At 38.8% G+C, this 16,274-nt stretch overlaps 1 protein-coding gene across 1 annotated transcript; it reads left to right on the plus strand.

The window, feature by feature from the left end:
• The first annotated feature begins 14,526 nt into the window (after nt 1-14,526).
• On the plus strand, nt 14,527-16,274 carry LOC148649722 (uncharacterized). Its single transcript, XM_088604929.1, has 2 exons — nt 14,527-14,653; nt 14,955-16,274. Exons 1-2 carry the CDS (start codon nt 14,596-14,598, stop codon nt 16,217-16,219), a joined length of 1,323 nt encoding a protein of 440 aa, XP_088461055.1. The 5' UTR covers nt 14,527-14,595; the 3' UTR covers nt 16,220-16,274.

Here is a 16,274-nt window from a genome sequence, read left to right on the forward strand (position 1 = left end):
ATTAAAAGACTTTCACAGTGCTCCCTGTGACTCAACGTTCACGACATGACTTGTTGGTCCACTCCACACTCCCACAATTCCCCGTGTAAAAAAAAACATTCCTCTTATTCTCTCTCCCGTATTTAGCTACCCATTATTCCTGCCGACTTGTCCTGATCTCTGTGACAAATTTTTAACATTGTCTCCATGTACTGTGGCCAATTGCTTCGAGAATGTTGAGTATCTCAGTCACATTTTCCTGAATTTCATGGAGAGTGCGTTCAAAATAACATGGTGCAGACAGCAACCAGGATTAGTTTTACAAACCAAGGAGGTGCAGTGACAAATTAGTTTAGTATGCATTTCTGGAAGGAACACCCATGCATATCTTTACTCAGCCATCCATTAAAAATTTAGGAAGCTTGAGTTTCAAAGGCAAAGCTGCACAGGTGTAACTTTCTTCTTTTCCAGGACAGGAATCCGATCCTCCAGAGATGTACAGTAAGTTAATCTTCAGGAATGTATGAATATGAGAGTTGTGATGTTATACTTAATTTAAGGTTCAAATGTCTTCAGAAGTCCATACTAAGAGAGATTATTTTTTATGTACTGTATGTGAATGTCATTACACAAACAAATCAAATCAAATCAAAGTTTATTTATCAAATGCACAACAATACGGCATGCAGCAGTAGTTGCTGGCAATGAAATGTCTTTCATTGCCAGCAACAAAAGACAATTTGGTCAATTATACCTCTACAAGTAATGTAACGATACAGTTGCAAATAAAAAAAAGTGCATGCTTCAGAGTTAGGAATTGTTCAGCAATAACACAGTATGTTTGAATAAATAAGGAAGATTAAACATCAACTGTACAAAAAATACATTTCTCATATTTTTCTTTTTTATCATTGCTATTTCGACCATGAAAAGGAAGAAGAAAATACCTTGACCTTTCAATGAGCCAGGTTATATAGGTTTAGACAGGTGAAGTGAGACCTGCAAAAATAAGTGCATTCGATGAACATTTCCACTTTCTGCTAACTACTGTCCACAGTACTATCTGCTTCAGGAGAGGAATACTGTCGTTCAACAAATTCTATTCACAATACATGAAGACTTTTTCCTTGATCTAATCAATCCCCATAAAAAGTCTCTTGCTCCTATCTAGCAGCATATCATATAATATAAGTGAAGGAAATCATACACAAATGTATCTGTCCAGGAGGTTGAGAGTGATACCTCAAAACATCAGCATGAAATGGCTGCTTTCCAGATCACTGAGGAGTCTACAGAATGTGAGTGTGGGTATGCATTCATTCATTTTTCTTCTTAACTTCTTGTGTCATAGTTTAATGACATTATCACCAATAATGATAATAATAATAATAATGTGCAGTGATCGTTGCTCTGTTTTACATTTTTCAGTACGACAAGGACAGTTCTTTTTCCCAATATATGAACTTTTTAAAAGGACATTAAACAAAACACCAACCTGAGCAAAGTATACAGTATGCACACATACTCACACAAACATCTCAGGCTTCTTGCCATAGTGAAAGGGAACATAGGACATAGGATATATATGATGTTGACAATTTTCTATTTGTTTCCTCATGACTTAAGAATGTAAGGATAGTCAATTCATGTGATAAAAGGTACTGTCATTTGGCCTATTTAGACTCATTCAGTGAAGCTCTTAGATTGTATTTCCCTTGAAGGGCACTGCGGAAGATTGTAGCACAGTGCTTCCCAATAGCTATGAGAAAAGGCTGTGAAATGCAGTCATTTAAACAAATTCCACCATATTGTTTAAAGTAATGGATTTGAATATGACATCTACTGTAGCCTCCTTCATTCATATGAATTACTGGGAATGAAGCTGTTCAGAATGTATGTTTATATTCATTTCTATTTTCCAAAACGTAGCACTGTAAGAGCTTTTGTCTCAGCATTATCATGCAGAAAAAATCAGAATAACAACCTATAAAATACTGAAGTTGTTTGCCAGCTCTGCCTGTGTATTTCAGTTGCTTTGGTAGTGTTTAATGTGGTGTTTGCCTTGTATACAGCCTGCACACTAAATTAAACATATCTGATGCCTGTGTAGCAATGTAGCAATATTGTTTTTTTCAGTGGGGTGTATTGTTATTCACATGGAGGTCTTTAAATAATTAAAACGTAATCCCTGTTACCATTTTTGTCCTCCATATCCTAAAGATCTGTGAAGAACTATGCTTGGTTGAGCTGTCAGAATGGATTAAGTTAGCAAAATCATGGTGCTCTTTCAATGGGATCAGATTATTACTTTTTCACAAGACTTTGCTAGTAGTAATGTAGCATAATCCTTCTTTTCACAAAAGCAGTAACAGTTGTTTCAGCAGCGCTAAATGAGTAAATGACAGATGAGGATTTTCTTTAACTGTTTGCAGATATACTCAGAGATTAAATTAAATATATATACATATACATATTTATATAAAATATAAATGTATTACCTGCAGTGTTGCACAGTTTCAAAATGAAGCTACTGCATATGAGTGTCCATTAGTTCAACAGCATAGTTAATCATACAAATTCTTTTTTCATTGTTGTATAGCAAAGACTTCAAATTAAGATTTAAAATGAGTTTGATTTTGTATTATTTGAATTTTGAATTTAAACAAACACAATCTTGCAGAGTGTCGACATACCTTTGGAGTTTTGTTGAAGAAAGCCTGAATTTGATGCACTAGAGTGTGGTGGGAAACATCCTGTCAGAAAACAAGACTCTTCTGGAGCTACAGATACTGTTCAGCTTCTTATTCTTATTCAGAAACCCAGTGATTTGGGTTTTTGTATTCCCCACCAAAAGACATTTGTGTATCATTCTCCAAATTAAAGGCGTCTGTTGCCAAAATTATTAATTTCAAGAAATAGTCAAAGCTATTTAAAAAAGAAAATGCCAAATATTTAAAATTCCAAGACTCGCAATTGTACAACAATCCTACATAATATGGATTTCAGTCCATAACTAAAATATTTATTTTACTTGAAAATATTGACAGTAGTGTAATTTATTTACATCTTTTAGTTAATAAAGTTAATATGAAGTGGTATGTTCATCCATCCATTTTCAGAAAACATTTATTCCTGAGAAAGCTCTGACAATGCAGAGTTTGTCCCATAAGCACCTCGGTCTTCTCAGAAACTGTGTTATGAGTTTTTAAAAATAAATGGGAAAGTGTTAGGCACTCTATTGTCAAAACCCAAATCATATCATATAACCTTAATATCCTGACAGACACATTCCCAAGAGACAGGGCTGAATCAATAGTTAATTTTAGCACATTCTACAACAGCAGTAAACAATGCAGGTCCACAAAAGGTATAATTTTAAATTTTCCCTGACACATCCTTTTTATAACTGTTTGGATTTTTCAGTGCCTGTTTATTATTGTCTTTATTTCACTTTATCCAGGAAGCTTTGCTTTGAAACTTTGATTGGAAGTTGTCGCTTCTTTTCCATCCTCACAAGGCCTTTGAAATGAAAAATAGGGGTTTATATTAAATTCTCAATGAGGGATTTGAACATGTTGTCCTCAAAACTTTCTTCAGCAGGATATGTTTTTGTAAAACATTTTTGTAAAAAGTTTTATAATAAATATGCACAGTAAATCTTACGGCTGAGGGATTTACCAACGCTGTTGAAGAATCTGCCTAATATACAGTATTCCTGCTGAAGCCTCTCTTTAGATTCCTGGTGTCTGAGAAAGAATAATTTTCCCAAGTCTAAGTGCATGTCTGGCAGAGCATTAAGTGTGAGCAGCTTCAAGAGAAAAGCTGTACCTTTCAGACAGGGTTATGAAATCAGACGCAGTATCAGCATGAATTGATACATTTCAATGAAAGTATAGCACTTTAGAACAAATAAGGATGTGCCCTTGAAATATTACCCTATGATAAGGACTACACAAAATAATGCCTGTCTACTTTAGATTGCTTGCCTGGAACTTTTAAAAAGCAGTTTACTTACCTACAGAATTTCCATTTGATTTCATTTCTTACAAGTTTACAAGTTGCATGTGTTGTGTGTCTGTGTTGTTCTGTGTGTTGTCTTTATGTTTGGCACTCTGTTTTAGCTTAGTATGCTGGCTTCCCTTAAAAAACACTTTTTCAGTTTTGCACAACATTCTAAAGCTCATTGATGAAGTATTTTAGTCTCACAGTACGGCAAGTGCATTTCTGATGTGATTCCCCAAAGGATCTATAATTAAACAACATCTACCGTAGTCATTTAAAATATATATACTGTATAAGTAAAATATCATCCAAATCAATACACATACCTGTGTTTACAAATTATAGAACATATTATCTTTATACTGTTTTTTCTCAAAACAAGATTTTTTCCGTATTTCATCATAGTTTTTATATGATCCAAGGCTGACTTTACAAGCAATCTAACAACCCTATAAATCAGTGCTGCATTGACAGCAAGTGGTGCAACATGCAGTGAAGAGCAGGAACACATTTTAAATTTTAATTTGTCAGCCAAAGTGAATGTATTTTTAGATGGTCTTGTACTGGAAAAAGGTAGTTACTGTGGTACAGCATTTACAGGAAAACATGCTGTACATGGAAACTTTAACACTAGAATTGCAAGCAAAATTTTAAAATAGAGGGGGGACTGTACTTCTGAACTACAGTTTAATGCTTCTTTTTGTCAAAAGCATGTTCACCGTACAACGTGTGTGATCATTTCATATGTTATCAACGCATCATTTTATCAGATCTGTATTTTGCCTAATAGTCTTACAGAAAGAAAAATATCAAGACCTATCATTCGTACAGAATCACCTCTAATCTTCCACTTTCCATTTCACCACAGAAATTTCTTTCATATAACATTTTATCCTAAGTGATTTCGTCTATACAGTATATCAGTTCTTTAAAGATGGAACTGTTCAGTGTGAAAGCTATATCCATTACTTCCTGGAAATATTGGTTCATACACTAAGGCTTATTTGTATATATAAATATAGCAGGTCATAAAGGAAGGAGGCTTATAGAATGAATTATTGAATAATTTACAAGGTTAAAGAAAAGCAGTGAATAATTATCCGTGTCTTGCTCTGACTTGGGAGAAAATATGTAAAAACTAGTTTGTTCATGCTATGTATGTTTGAAAAGCACAGATTATTTCCTGAAGTCAGATTGTACTGTGCTAATTTTCAGATGAATATTCAGATAGCCATATGTTGCCAACCCAAAATATATGGCTATATACACTATGTAATATATAGGCAATATATGACAATATATGACCAGTCCAACCATGGTCCTGAAGAGCTACAGTAGTTTCTAGGTTTTCTTCCAGCTCCAAATGACTTAATTGGATCAATCAGTTGGTTAATTAAGATACGTTAATGTGCTGTCCAAGTGTTAACATGCTTATTTTGTCTGTGTGCATAACACATGCACACATCATATTATAATATAACTTAAGTATATTTAACGTAATTGTTACTGCTGAGCAAAATGCAGTTTTTGACTTATGAAAAGTGGAATGCATTTTAAAGATGGAAAAATGTTGTTCCCAGTTTTTTGTGGGGGATAGACAAGATCATACCAGACCAGGCAGGGGTAAGACAGTCTCTCCATTCAAGTTGTTGAATGAAAGGCAATTTTCTATTGTTAATCATTTAGCGTTTTAGAGAGGTATTCCATGGAAAGTAGGAACAGTGCCTCTTAAAGACTGCTACTTGTTCTTAGCAGGGGTAAACCTAAGGGAAACAATGTCAGTATGACCAGGCACAGTTAATGGTGACTTTTTACTTTATTGCTAATCTTGCATTATTCAGCACCTCCAGTTTGTGAGTATGTGCTATGAGCCAGCAAGGATGCTGTCAGCATGACAAATAATTTTAAATTCCATTAGAACCCCTGCAGTCACATCCCCTGGTGCAGGCTGGGTCTTTGACAGGACATATTTAAGAAATTCTTTGTACAAAAACAGAAAACTGCCTTGAAAATTATTATTTGTAACGTTTGGTGCTGGGTTTAATAGAAAGATTTTAAAACATTAAGTTTGGATGTTGGGATTGGGATCTACCAATCTTTTCTGAGGGACAACAACTAAAAGTTGTCTGTCCACTGAATCTCAAATGCCTGTACAAACTTCACACTTTAATCACAGGGCCCACTGAGCTGTAGCACTTTATGCTGGTGAAAGAAATTGTATAATAAAAAGAGAAAAGATGTTGTGTGGTTTCAAGGCATCTTACCACCACTGTTTTATTGAACAAAGGAAAAAACATTTTTATTTCAATCAGAAACAACAAAATCTCACTACACATAGTCTAGATTCTTTGTAAATGTAAGAGAGAATATATCTTGAAGCATACAATATACAGTAATGTTTTTGAAACAGCAAATAAAGATCTCAGGTAAGCGACACAAATAGTGATTTTGCTTGATGTGTCAATAACAAGTCCATACCAGAGCTTGTCCGGGTTTCTGTACATTTAAGTGAAGTAGAGAGCACATGACTCCCCTCTGGGATAGGACACTGGTCTGCCCCAGCAATGCTGGGTTCCACGACAGCTGGGTGGACTGAAGTGCCTCACTCAAGATACAACAGCAGGGGTTTCACCCCTTAATCTCTTAGTTACAGGTCTAGAGGCTTATCCACTACACTACCCCAATACAAAAGGCAGCTCAAGGTTAGTCATCACAGGTTAGTAGCACAGCTATTTCAGAGCTGATCTTCTACAAAACAGGGTAGACTGTGCTATGTGTGTTGTATTTGAAACAGACCATTGGGAGCTTATTAAAGAATTTATTAATATCTTTGGGGTGAAAATAATTAGGAATGAAGATGATCCACCTTGCTAGAATTTGGAAGTCTTTTGAGGTCAATATGTAAAGACCAAAATCCTGATCTGAATTAAACAAAATCAATTAGGAACTATAATGAAGAGGGAAAGTTAGAACACGCACTGTGCTCAGAGCATAATGTACTTTCTGGCTTTTCTTTATATTTTATTTTTTGTCATCAGACTCCAAAATTGTCCTTTTTGCACTCTGGAAGTAAAGATAATTTGTATTGATTCAGTCTCAAAAAACAGGTGGGTAGTATTCCTAGCAGCCTTCATTGATGCAGTAATGTGTGTTTTTTCTTTGATGTGCAAATTTTTTTTTTAAAAGGCCACTGGAAAACTGAAAATAAATGGCACAATCTCCAAGATAAGATGGGTTCCTGCTGGGGATGTGTATTTAATCTCTAGCTTTGGGTATCTAGACTTCATTGTATCTAAGTTTGTAACTAATAACGTGGGCTAACATAATTTTAAATTATGGTCATAATTTAAGGTACATGACATCCATTTTGGGGAAATAGGAAAATGTACTTGCAAATTATTTTCATTACAACCTGAATTTTGTTTGCCAACAACTATTAAGTGAAATTGCAATTTAACTATCATGTTAATCTTATGTCTTTTTTCTTTCTGCATTAGAAAGCAAGGAAGAGGTTAACACCCTTGTGTTTTAACATGGTGTAAAGGTGAAAATGAATAATAACTAGTGAAATTAAACAAAATGGAGAAATTGTTTGACCATAATTGACAGGTTTGAAAACAGATTTTGTATGCTTCAGATTAGAGGATGAAATACTTAGATAAAAGATATGACACAAAAAATCAAATCCAGGAATTGTCTTATACGTACATGATACAATCAATTACAGAATACCTTGTATAGACTGGAGTTTACAGCTACTGTATTCAGCTGGAGACAATGGTCACCACAAAGCACTGGAATGACCTTATGAGCCAGAATGCTTTATTATGGTATTTCTGCATTGGTAATTTTGTTTAATTGTTTTCAAAATAAAGAACAATACAAATTGTAAAAACATTCAATGTGATTAGTCTCTAAAAAAATGATGCATGTACATTTTCCAAAACACGTTATAATAGCTACACTGGTATTTATATGCACCAGGAAAAATATTTATTTTCAGGAGAATTACTTTGCAAGACAGAGGTATGATACATTGTCAATGTTCATTTTAAGATAATATACTGGGTTTATTTTTCAAAAAGAATGTCATTAGAAGATATATCTGTAAAACTGTTTAAATTGTTATTGCTATCTTAGGGGCAGAATTCCTAGTGTGTAAGCTCATACACCCTTCATTGTTTTCCTCCTGATTTAGGGGATATTCTTGGTGATACCATTTCTTAGAGAATACCTTGTAATATTACAGTTCTTTTTTACAACTAACAAATTCACAGTTCTCTGGCATTGATTGAAATACATAATAGAATTAATCATAAAGATTGTTACTAATAAACCAGGCACAGCAGCCTAATAAAAAAATCTACCATGTGTGCTAGAAGAACAAATGAGAACACTAAAAAGTCCCATCTGGTATGTGGAGAGATGAAACTGGTACCCCGGGCTGGGAACAGACAGCTGTATATCATGACACAATGCAGATCAAGGCAAACTAGTGCGTAAGACCAAAGCCATTTTTCAAGTTTAATCCTGAAGTATGTTTCTTTGAAAAAAATGTTATACTTTTTCTATACGTGTTTTTGTCTCATCCACTGCATTCAATGGATGTTTTTTTTTACTTTGTGTTTGAATGTAGTACTTCTCCCCCAGTCTTTGATGGTGTGGTGTTTCTTCCAGATCCCGTTCTGGTGCTTATTAATGTTTATTTAACCATCAGTAAAAAAAAAAAGTCTTTAAACTGGGCACCGATTCTACTCTTTTCAGCACACTGTCTTTTCAGTAAAACTGCCCCAGGTTAAAAAGGCCATTAAAACATAATTAACTCTGCAAAACGAGGCCAACATCAATGGCTTCTTCTTGATTTTTGGTGTATTATGCATGAGGTCATGTAGGGGAAATGGAAATACAATTCTAAAGCCTCCTGTGTAAGAAATAGTGCTTTTAAGTATGTTGGTCTTTGTGTATAAATTATATCCACAGCCACTTAAGCTAAAAAGTAACCTGTAATGTTCTTCGTTTCTATATTGTAAATGTTAACTGAATATTCTGTAATATTGTCTTGATTATATGGACTTCCTGTGGATTCACTCATGGAGTGGTATCTAGGAAGGAATCAATGATGTTGTCCATTAGGAAGCAATGATAAGTTACGTAACAAGCGCCTGTGAACTCACATCCATGGAATTGACAGGAGTCTCTTAACCTTGAGTTTAAAACTGGATGATTAAAACACTGATGTTATGTTGTACTCAAAATGGATTTAAAATCCAGCACAAGAGCTCCACACCAATGAATATCTGTCTCCATACTAGCCATTTGTACAGTAAGTACTCTATGTCTTTGAGTTTGTCTGGGGCTTTTCTTTTTTCCTATCAGTTACGAGAACACTTAAACAGTTAACAGCTTGCACAGCCATCTATGTTAATGTACTCATAAAAAAAAATTGAAAATGAAATGGCTATGTGCCACTCTTAAGGAGGCTCAATCTGCACCAAAGGCGTATATAAAATGGAATGTTTTATTCTGTTGATTTCATTCTTGGCCATGTCTGAGATACTGCAAAGACAAAAATCTGGGATAGCCATTACAGAGTGAACTGTTTCAAAGGAAGAAGCTTCTGTACACATCTCCCGAACAAGAAGACACCTCCAAATACTCACAGCTTGCAAACTGATTATCTCTTCACAATGCTATGATCCCAGTTTCATGTGACCACTCTCTCCTCTGTGACGGATCTGAGTGAGTGCTGCTGGCACTCAGCAGCAGTAGCTTTCAAATGACGGTGACATTAAGCCTTAAGGTGTTGATGCATCAGTAAAACTCAAAGTAATGTCTCAAGGGCCAGCAGTGCTGTTGAAGATATCCTGGAAGTACAAAGGACAGCGCAAAATACCAAACCAAGCTCCTATAATAATTGCAAAATTGCATGGGACTGTGTGTATGCATGCATTTATTATGTCCACAAGCAGATTCACTTTATCACGGCACTTTTGCCCTGCACCTTTGATACATTTTTTTTTATTTACAGAGGACACACTGTCTTCTCATTTAGGGGACCTTTCTTTTGACTGTGCCTTTATGAACTTTAAAAACTGACAGGGTCTAAATGAGACGGGTAAAGAGCAGTGCAATGGTGCCGTCGGTATGTAGCCTGGCAAAAGCTGCAGCCATTTAAATGACGGAACATTCACAGGAACAGCAAAGGCTTCTACCAGAATGTGACACAGAATGATATTAATTCATCTTTCAAAGCAAGCTGTTCGCTTTTAATAATTTTATTAAAAATTAAAAGAAAGTCTTTTGGGCTTCTGTGAAAATATCTAGTTATGGCCACTTCATGGCCGTTTTCTAACACACTTCTAATACAGGGGTGTGGAGGAGCCTGAGCCTAACCCGACAAGCAACAGGTGCAAAACCGGCTACACACAGGATGGGACACGCACACACTCACACCATAGTCAATTTTCCCAGAAGCCCGTTAACCTACGAGTGTGTCTTTGGACTGTGGGAGGAAACTGGAGCAACTGGAGGAAACCCAGGCAAACACAGGGTCAACAGACACGCTCCAGGTAGATAGAACCACAGGGATTTGAAGAGGAATTGAACGAAGGGATCATGACACACATTTACACATTCTCCTGCACAGTTACATACCTGGAGAACCAGCTACACTTTATTTTTTTTAATTCAAACAATTAGGCTCAGTGAGGATTTTCACAGTATAGTTTCCACGTTATGCTATCACTTGTAAGTAATGCATATAATACTAAAACGCACTGATGTTCTTTTCAAATTAGAATGTTTAGATGTGAGGATGGTAATCTTTTTATGGTTATGTTTCAACTGATGTCGTTATTTGTGTCCTAATAAAGTAGTCATTTCTTTTTGAGCCAATTCCCTGTATATTATGCAGGATATCATGACCTAATGGTGATAATACTATTACTGTGACACAACAAGGCAAATTGGTTTGGTCTTGGTGGACTTTCTGCAAAGATTCTAGATAAGTGGTGGGCAGAGAGATGAAATGAATGGTCTGTGGACAAAGGAGCTCTCTCTGAGCATAAGGCAGCTCCACATTTCTGCCATTGCCATTGTAGGTAATGGTAATCATGAGCTTTTATTTTTCCACTGGGCTCCGGAGCGTGGTACCTTAATACCACTATACTGTATAATTGTGGGTGTTACTTTGCTAGTAAAAGGGGAAGAAGCAAGCTATTTGACACAAGCTGGTAAGGAAGGGGGAAAGAAAATTTCTTGTTGTGTGTGACTGAGGTGGCTGGCTGACCAGCAACAAAAATGTATTTTGCATGGAGTGCCTTTTGTTTTGTTTGTTACTGAGTCACAGAATCCTTAAGAGCGCATAGAAAGAAACAACGCCCTGCCTGTGTTCATTACCAGCTTTGTCTGACCTTGAAATCTTCTTCCATTATGTTTTCGCTTTTATGGAAGCATAATTCATTCTTTATAGAATTAGAATTCATCATAGGTGTGCTTGAATAGTTCATAAATATTCAGTACACATTTGCATGAGAAACGGAATCCTGTTCTGGTCTGTCTGGAGTACTGTCAAAACATTTGTCTTCTCTAGTTACAATTTCACATCGGCTTTTCTATTTTTACAGTCTGAACAAGCAATGAGACTGCTGTCGGTGAAGTTAAAGTGGATTTTTCATGTTCTCCTCACCCCTCCTTAAGGTTGGTTGGGTAGAAGATAACAAGATGAGGGAACATGCTGCAATGAAAAGTGAAACCAAGGCTCCAGTGAGGAGTGTTTTGTGTGCCTCTGTTTTGTGGAAGAAGGTCTTTTTTCTACACGTCTGATTCTTCTCTTTTCCAACGTCCTGCTGTGGAACCACAGCCAGCGTCTGAGGGTGGGTGCTGAAGGCCGGGGTGGAACACAGGGAGGGAGCTGTCCTTAACCCTTCTGCCCCAGGAAAATGAACCTTCACGCAGGAGCAAACAGTCCTACAGAGACAGTGCGCCAGAGACCAATTCCCCAGAAGGAGGCCAAAAAATGTACTCAATCTCCTAAATAATAATAATAATAAATCCTTACACTTTTATAGGGCTTTTCTGGGCACTCCAGTCAAAGCAATTTACAGGTAATGGGGACTCCCCTCCACCACCACCAATGTGCAGCCCCACCTGGATGATGCGACGGCAGCCATAGTGCGCCAGAACGCTCCCCACACATCAGCTATTAGTGGGGAGGAGAGCAGAGAGTAATGAAGCCAATTCATAGATGGGGATTCTTAGGAGGCCATGATTGGTAAGGGCCAATGGGAAATTTGGCCAGGATGCCGGGGTTACACCCCTACTCTTTTCGAGAAACGCCCTGGGATTTTTAATGACCACAGAGAGTCAAGACCTCGGTTTTATGTCTCATCCGAAGAACGGTGCCTGTTTACAGTATAGTGTCCCCGTCACTATACTGGGGCATTAGGACCCACACAGACCGCAGGGTGAGCGCCCCCTGCTGGCCCCACTAACACCTCTTCCAGCAGCAACCTTAGTTTTTTCCCAGGAGGTCTCCCATCCAGGTACTGACCAGGCTCACACCTGCTTAGCTTCAGTGGGTTGCAAGTTGTGAGTTGCAGGGTGATATGGCTGCTGGCAATGAATGCTGGAAATAAATCTACAGTATATACATCACCTTTCCAAACACATGCCTGCAGAGACAGAGTAATTTGTTTCTTCTGGGGCTTTGGATGTCTATGTGTTTTGGAACGTCAATGTGAAACCGAAAAACAACCGCCCAATCCAAGTAGCAGGATAAAAGGATTTCTAACGATGTGCCGATTCAAGACATTTAAGAGCAATGATTCATGCATTGCTCACCGACTGAGTGCCGTCACCTTGTCAGGAAAAAATCGACAGAACTCAATGTACTCCACATCGTGCTGTGAAATTAGATGTTGAGCGCTTCACAATTAATTATCGTGAGATGAGCGGAAAATCCCAGCACATAATTAGAACAGAATTAATCATTGCTTAGCATGACAGAACACCTCTGCAGTCCATACTTGTGTTCCACTACATCAGGAGAGTTGGTACATAAAAAATGGTGTTTTGCTATTTAATTTAAAATCAATTACCTACTGTACTCTGTGTCTGTCTGCCATTTTTCCACAAACAAGTACAATTCCTTCTGCCCCCTTTTCAGTATTATTCACTTATTTTCTTGACAGGTGCTTCCTATTTCTGACATTGACACAGTATGCAGTGTTTTCTGGCTACGTCTTTGGCCTCTTGTTATGCTAACATCCTTATAACTATGTTAATTATATATATTTATGTATAATATATGTCTGTGTTAATTATATACTCTTTTTGAACCACAGCCTTTAGCATTTTATATTTTTTGCACATATTAATAGTGTAGCTGATCTCTTAGCGTCCATCTTAATGCACAATTAAAGCAACACCCCAAATATTTAAATACTATTTCTTTATAATATCTTTTTATATGTCACTGGATACAGAAAAAAAGTGGAATACGTGTAAGAACACCAGTGAAATGATTAAATGATTTCAATAATTTCCAAGGGCTCAGGAAACTCGAGTTTGCAGCAGAGCACTAGTGACATCTGGTGCATGTACACCCAGTGTACATGTGGCAATCTAGAAGGCAGGTTGTTATGCAGGAAGAGACCTCCACTGAGGTGTGAACTAGCGATGATATTGTGGATCTAAATTAGGTGTCTCCAGCCCATGTGCTGAAGACCCCCTCTCCAGTAGGTTTTATAGGTGACCATTCAGAGATCAAATTCTAAAGACAATTTAACTGTCATCAGCTAAATAAGTAAGTTGTTAAATGACACAATGGAGAAATCCTTTAGAACAACAACCAGAGGCCCCTTAATGGAATACATTGTTTAGTTGATCAATAATGTACAAGAGATCCTAATCTTTAGAGCACAGTAGATTTAGGGTGATCTGTAAGACCTCCTGGTGGGAAACCCCTAGCATGTTGGATATCTAGCATGTTGTTTAGTTGGAGTGATCTCTGCTGGTCGGCGACAGAGGTGCACTTGTGACAGTGAATATCTTCTGCAGTCCTCCTGCAGTAAGATGCCTGCACTGTAACAGAAGAAGCAGGAACACCAAATAATCACTGGGATACAGTATTTAATAACAAAGTCTGCAAGCAAGAATACAGTATGTGATGCATTGTAAGGAAATTCATATTTTAATTATGATAGCATAAGCAGGGTTTAAGGACAAGCTTTGACCATTTCATTTATTCTCTTTTAAAATCGCCATCATTTGCACACTACAGTATACATTTCTCAAGCTTCATATACTATATTAACCATAGAGACAAAGTAAATCAGCCAGCATTCAAAGCACCCTGCAACTCACAACTGGCTGCCCCGCTGAAGCTAAATGGAGTAAGTTATGGTGTGGTCTTTCCAAAGGCTGTTTCATTTTGAAAATCATCATGATGTCACAATGCATTCCATGATGTCACGGAATGCAGATGATAAAACATCTGATCTCCTAGGAAACCACATCAAACATTCTATTGAATATATTCAAATTGTGGGCAGACAGCTTGGCACAGTATTTCACACACAGCACTCAAGAGGACTGGCCTTTTCAGCCTCTAAAATGGATCACCCCAAAATCTTCACTCCAAAAATCCTTTACCAAAGGGAGGATTTCTCAGGTAAGAGCCTATCGAAGGATCTTAAATTTTTCAGAACATTATTTCTGTTTAAACTTAATGCACATGCACCTGCACCTAAAGTAAATTATGTACCTCCTCCAAACACCATTTTCATTTGCTGGATCATTTAATCAGGTTGTTTCATATGAGTTTATATTTCTGTGAGCTGTTGCCTCGACTTCAAAAGATTGACACTCCTTTATTTTACAGCTTTATGGAAATTAAAATTAAAGGTTAAAATCGGACTCTCGGTTATCCCATTAGTTTAAAAAAATGGCCATTGTTAATCTGCTGTTCACAGAGTGTCGACCTGCATTCCCGCTGCCACGGGACGTCCTGATACCAAGCTGTTGTTCAGCCTTTGATCCCTATCCTAGCAGCCCCAGAAGCCTATGTTCACCCCCTGGGATGTCTCTGCCACTCCAGCACAGTGTCGATAACGCTGAGAGCTGCTCTAAACGCTGCAGTCCTGCCCCCTTCCCAGGCCTGAATGGATCATGCTCTCTTCATCCGAACGACACCCACTTCATCCCCGTTCTGCCTTCTACCCCTTCCGCCCCACCTATCCCGGGAGCCCTGTCCAGCTACCCAGATCCCCTGGTCCCCCCGATCACGGAGGGAGAGAGGAGCCCCCAAAGCCTGAACCTGGATGAGGATTCCTGGATAGTCGTCTGTCTGGGTAACTCTGAGGAGCTGGAGCTTGTGCCTTCCCATGCCGAGTCCATGGAGATGACACCCTGCTCCCTGCCCACGGCCCAGTTCAGCTCCTGGGGCAGCCCTTCCTTCTGGAGTGCGCTGGAGGGTACAAGTCCGCCCTGGAGTCCAGGCCTCCATCAGGGAGAAACAGGAGGTATGTCCCAGGATACACTTGGATTCTCCCAGCCTCCCCTTGAGACCCGTTCCATGAGCGGCCCCGAGGATGGCCTAGCTCTGGGCATACGCCTGCTGGAGAGCGGCTCGGCCCTCTTCAGCCGGGAGAGGCCTCTCGCCTTCTGCTGGGACGGTGCCATCCAGCCTTTCGCAGACACGGACACGAATCTCTCTCCCTCGCGTGGCCTCGAGGAAGAGCCCCGGGAGGCTGAGTCTCTAGCCAGCAGCGTGGAGCTGGATCCTGATTATCCCGGCTCAGAGCATCTCGCTGCCTCCTTCATTCGCCCCCACTCGTTCAGAGAAGACGCGGCTGGCGGGACCTTGTACAGATGCAGCAGCTGCTTCCAGCAGCGGGGAAGCCTGGCTTCCCTGCAGGTGCATCTGGAACACAGCTGGATACACGGCCTCCCGTGTGGCTCTCTCTACAGGCAGCTCTATGAACTCCCCGCGACCGGCCGAGCTCCGGGGCTCCGCCCCCAAGGACTGGCAGCCGGGAAGCGCAGAGCAGGCAGAGGTGAAGAAGCCTCCTGCAAAAAAAGGAGGCTGAGCACAGAGAGGGCCTCCAGCTCCCAGAGCGAGGACAGCCCCCCGAGGAGGAGAGTGGTGAGGAGGAGCAGAGCCGAGAGGGAGATGGCCAGATTGAGGCGGGAGAAATTCCTGACCAGTTCTACCGGATCTGTCCAAAGAATGCCCTAAAATTTGCTTTGGCAACCTTTCTGCTGTTGGAATAAATCTAAGCTATGTAAATGTG

This window comes from Lepisosteus platostomus, chromosome 13, assembly GCF_059453375.1.
Source record: "Lepisosteus platostomus isolate fLepPlt1 chromosome 13, fLepPlt1.hap1, whole genome shotgun sequence".
Lineage (NCBI taxonomy): Eukaryota > Metazoa > Chordata > Actinopteri > Semionotiformes > Lepisosteidae > Lepisosteus > Lepisosteus platostomus.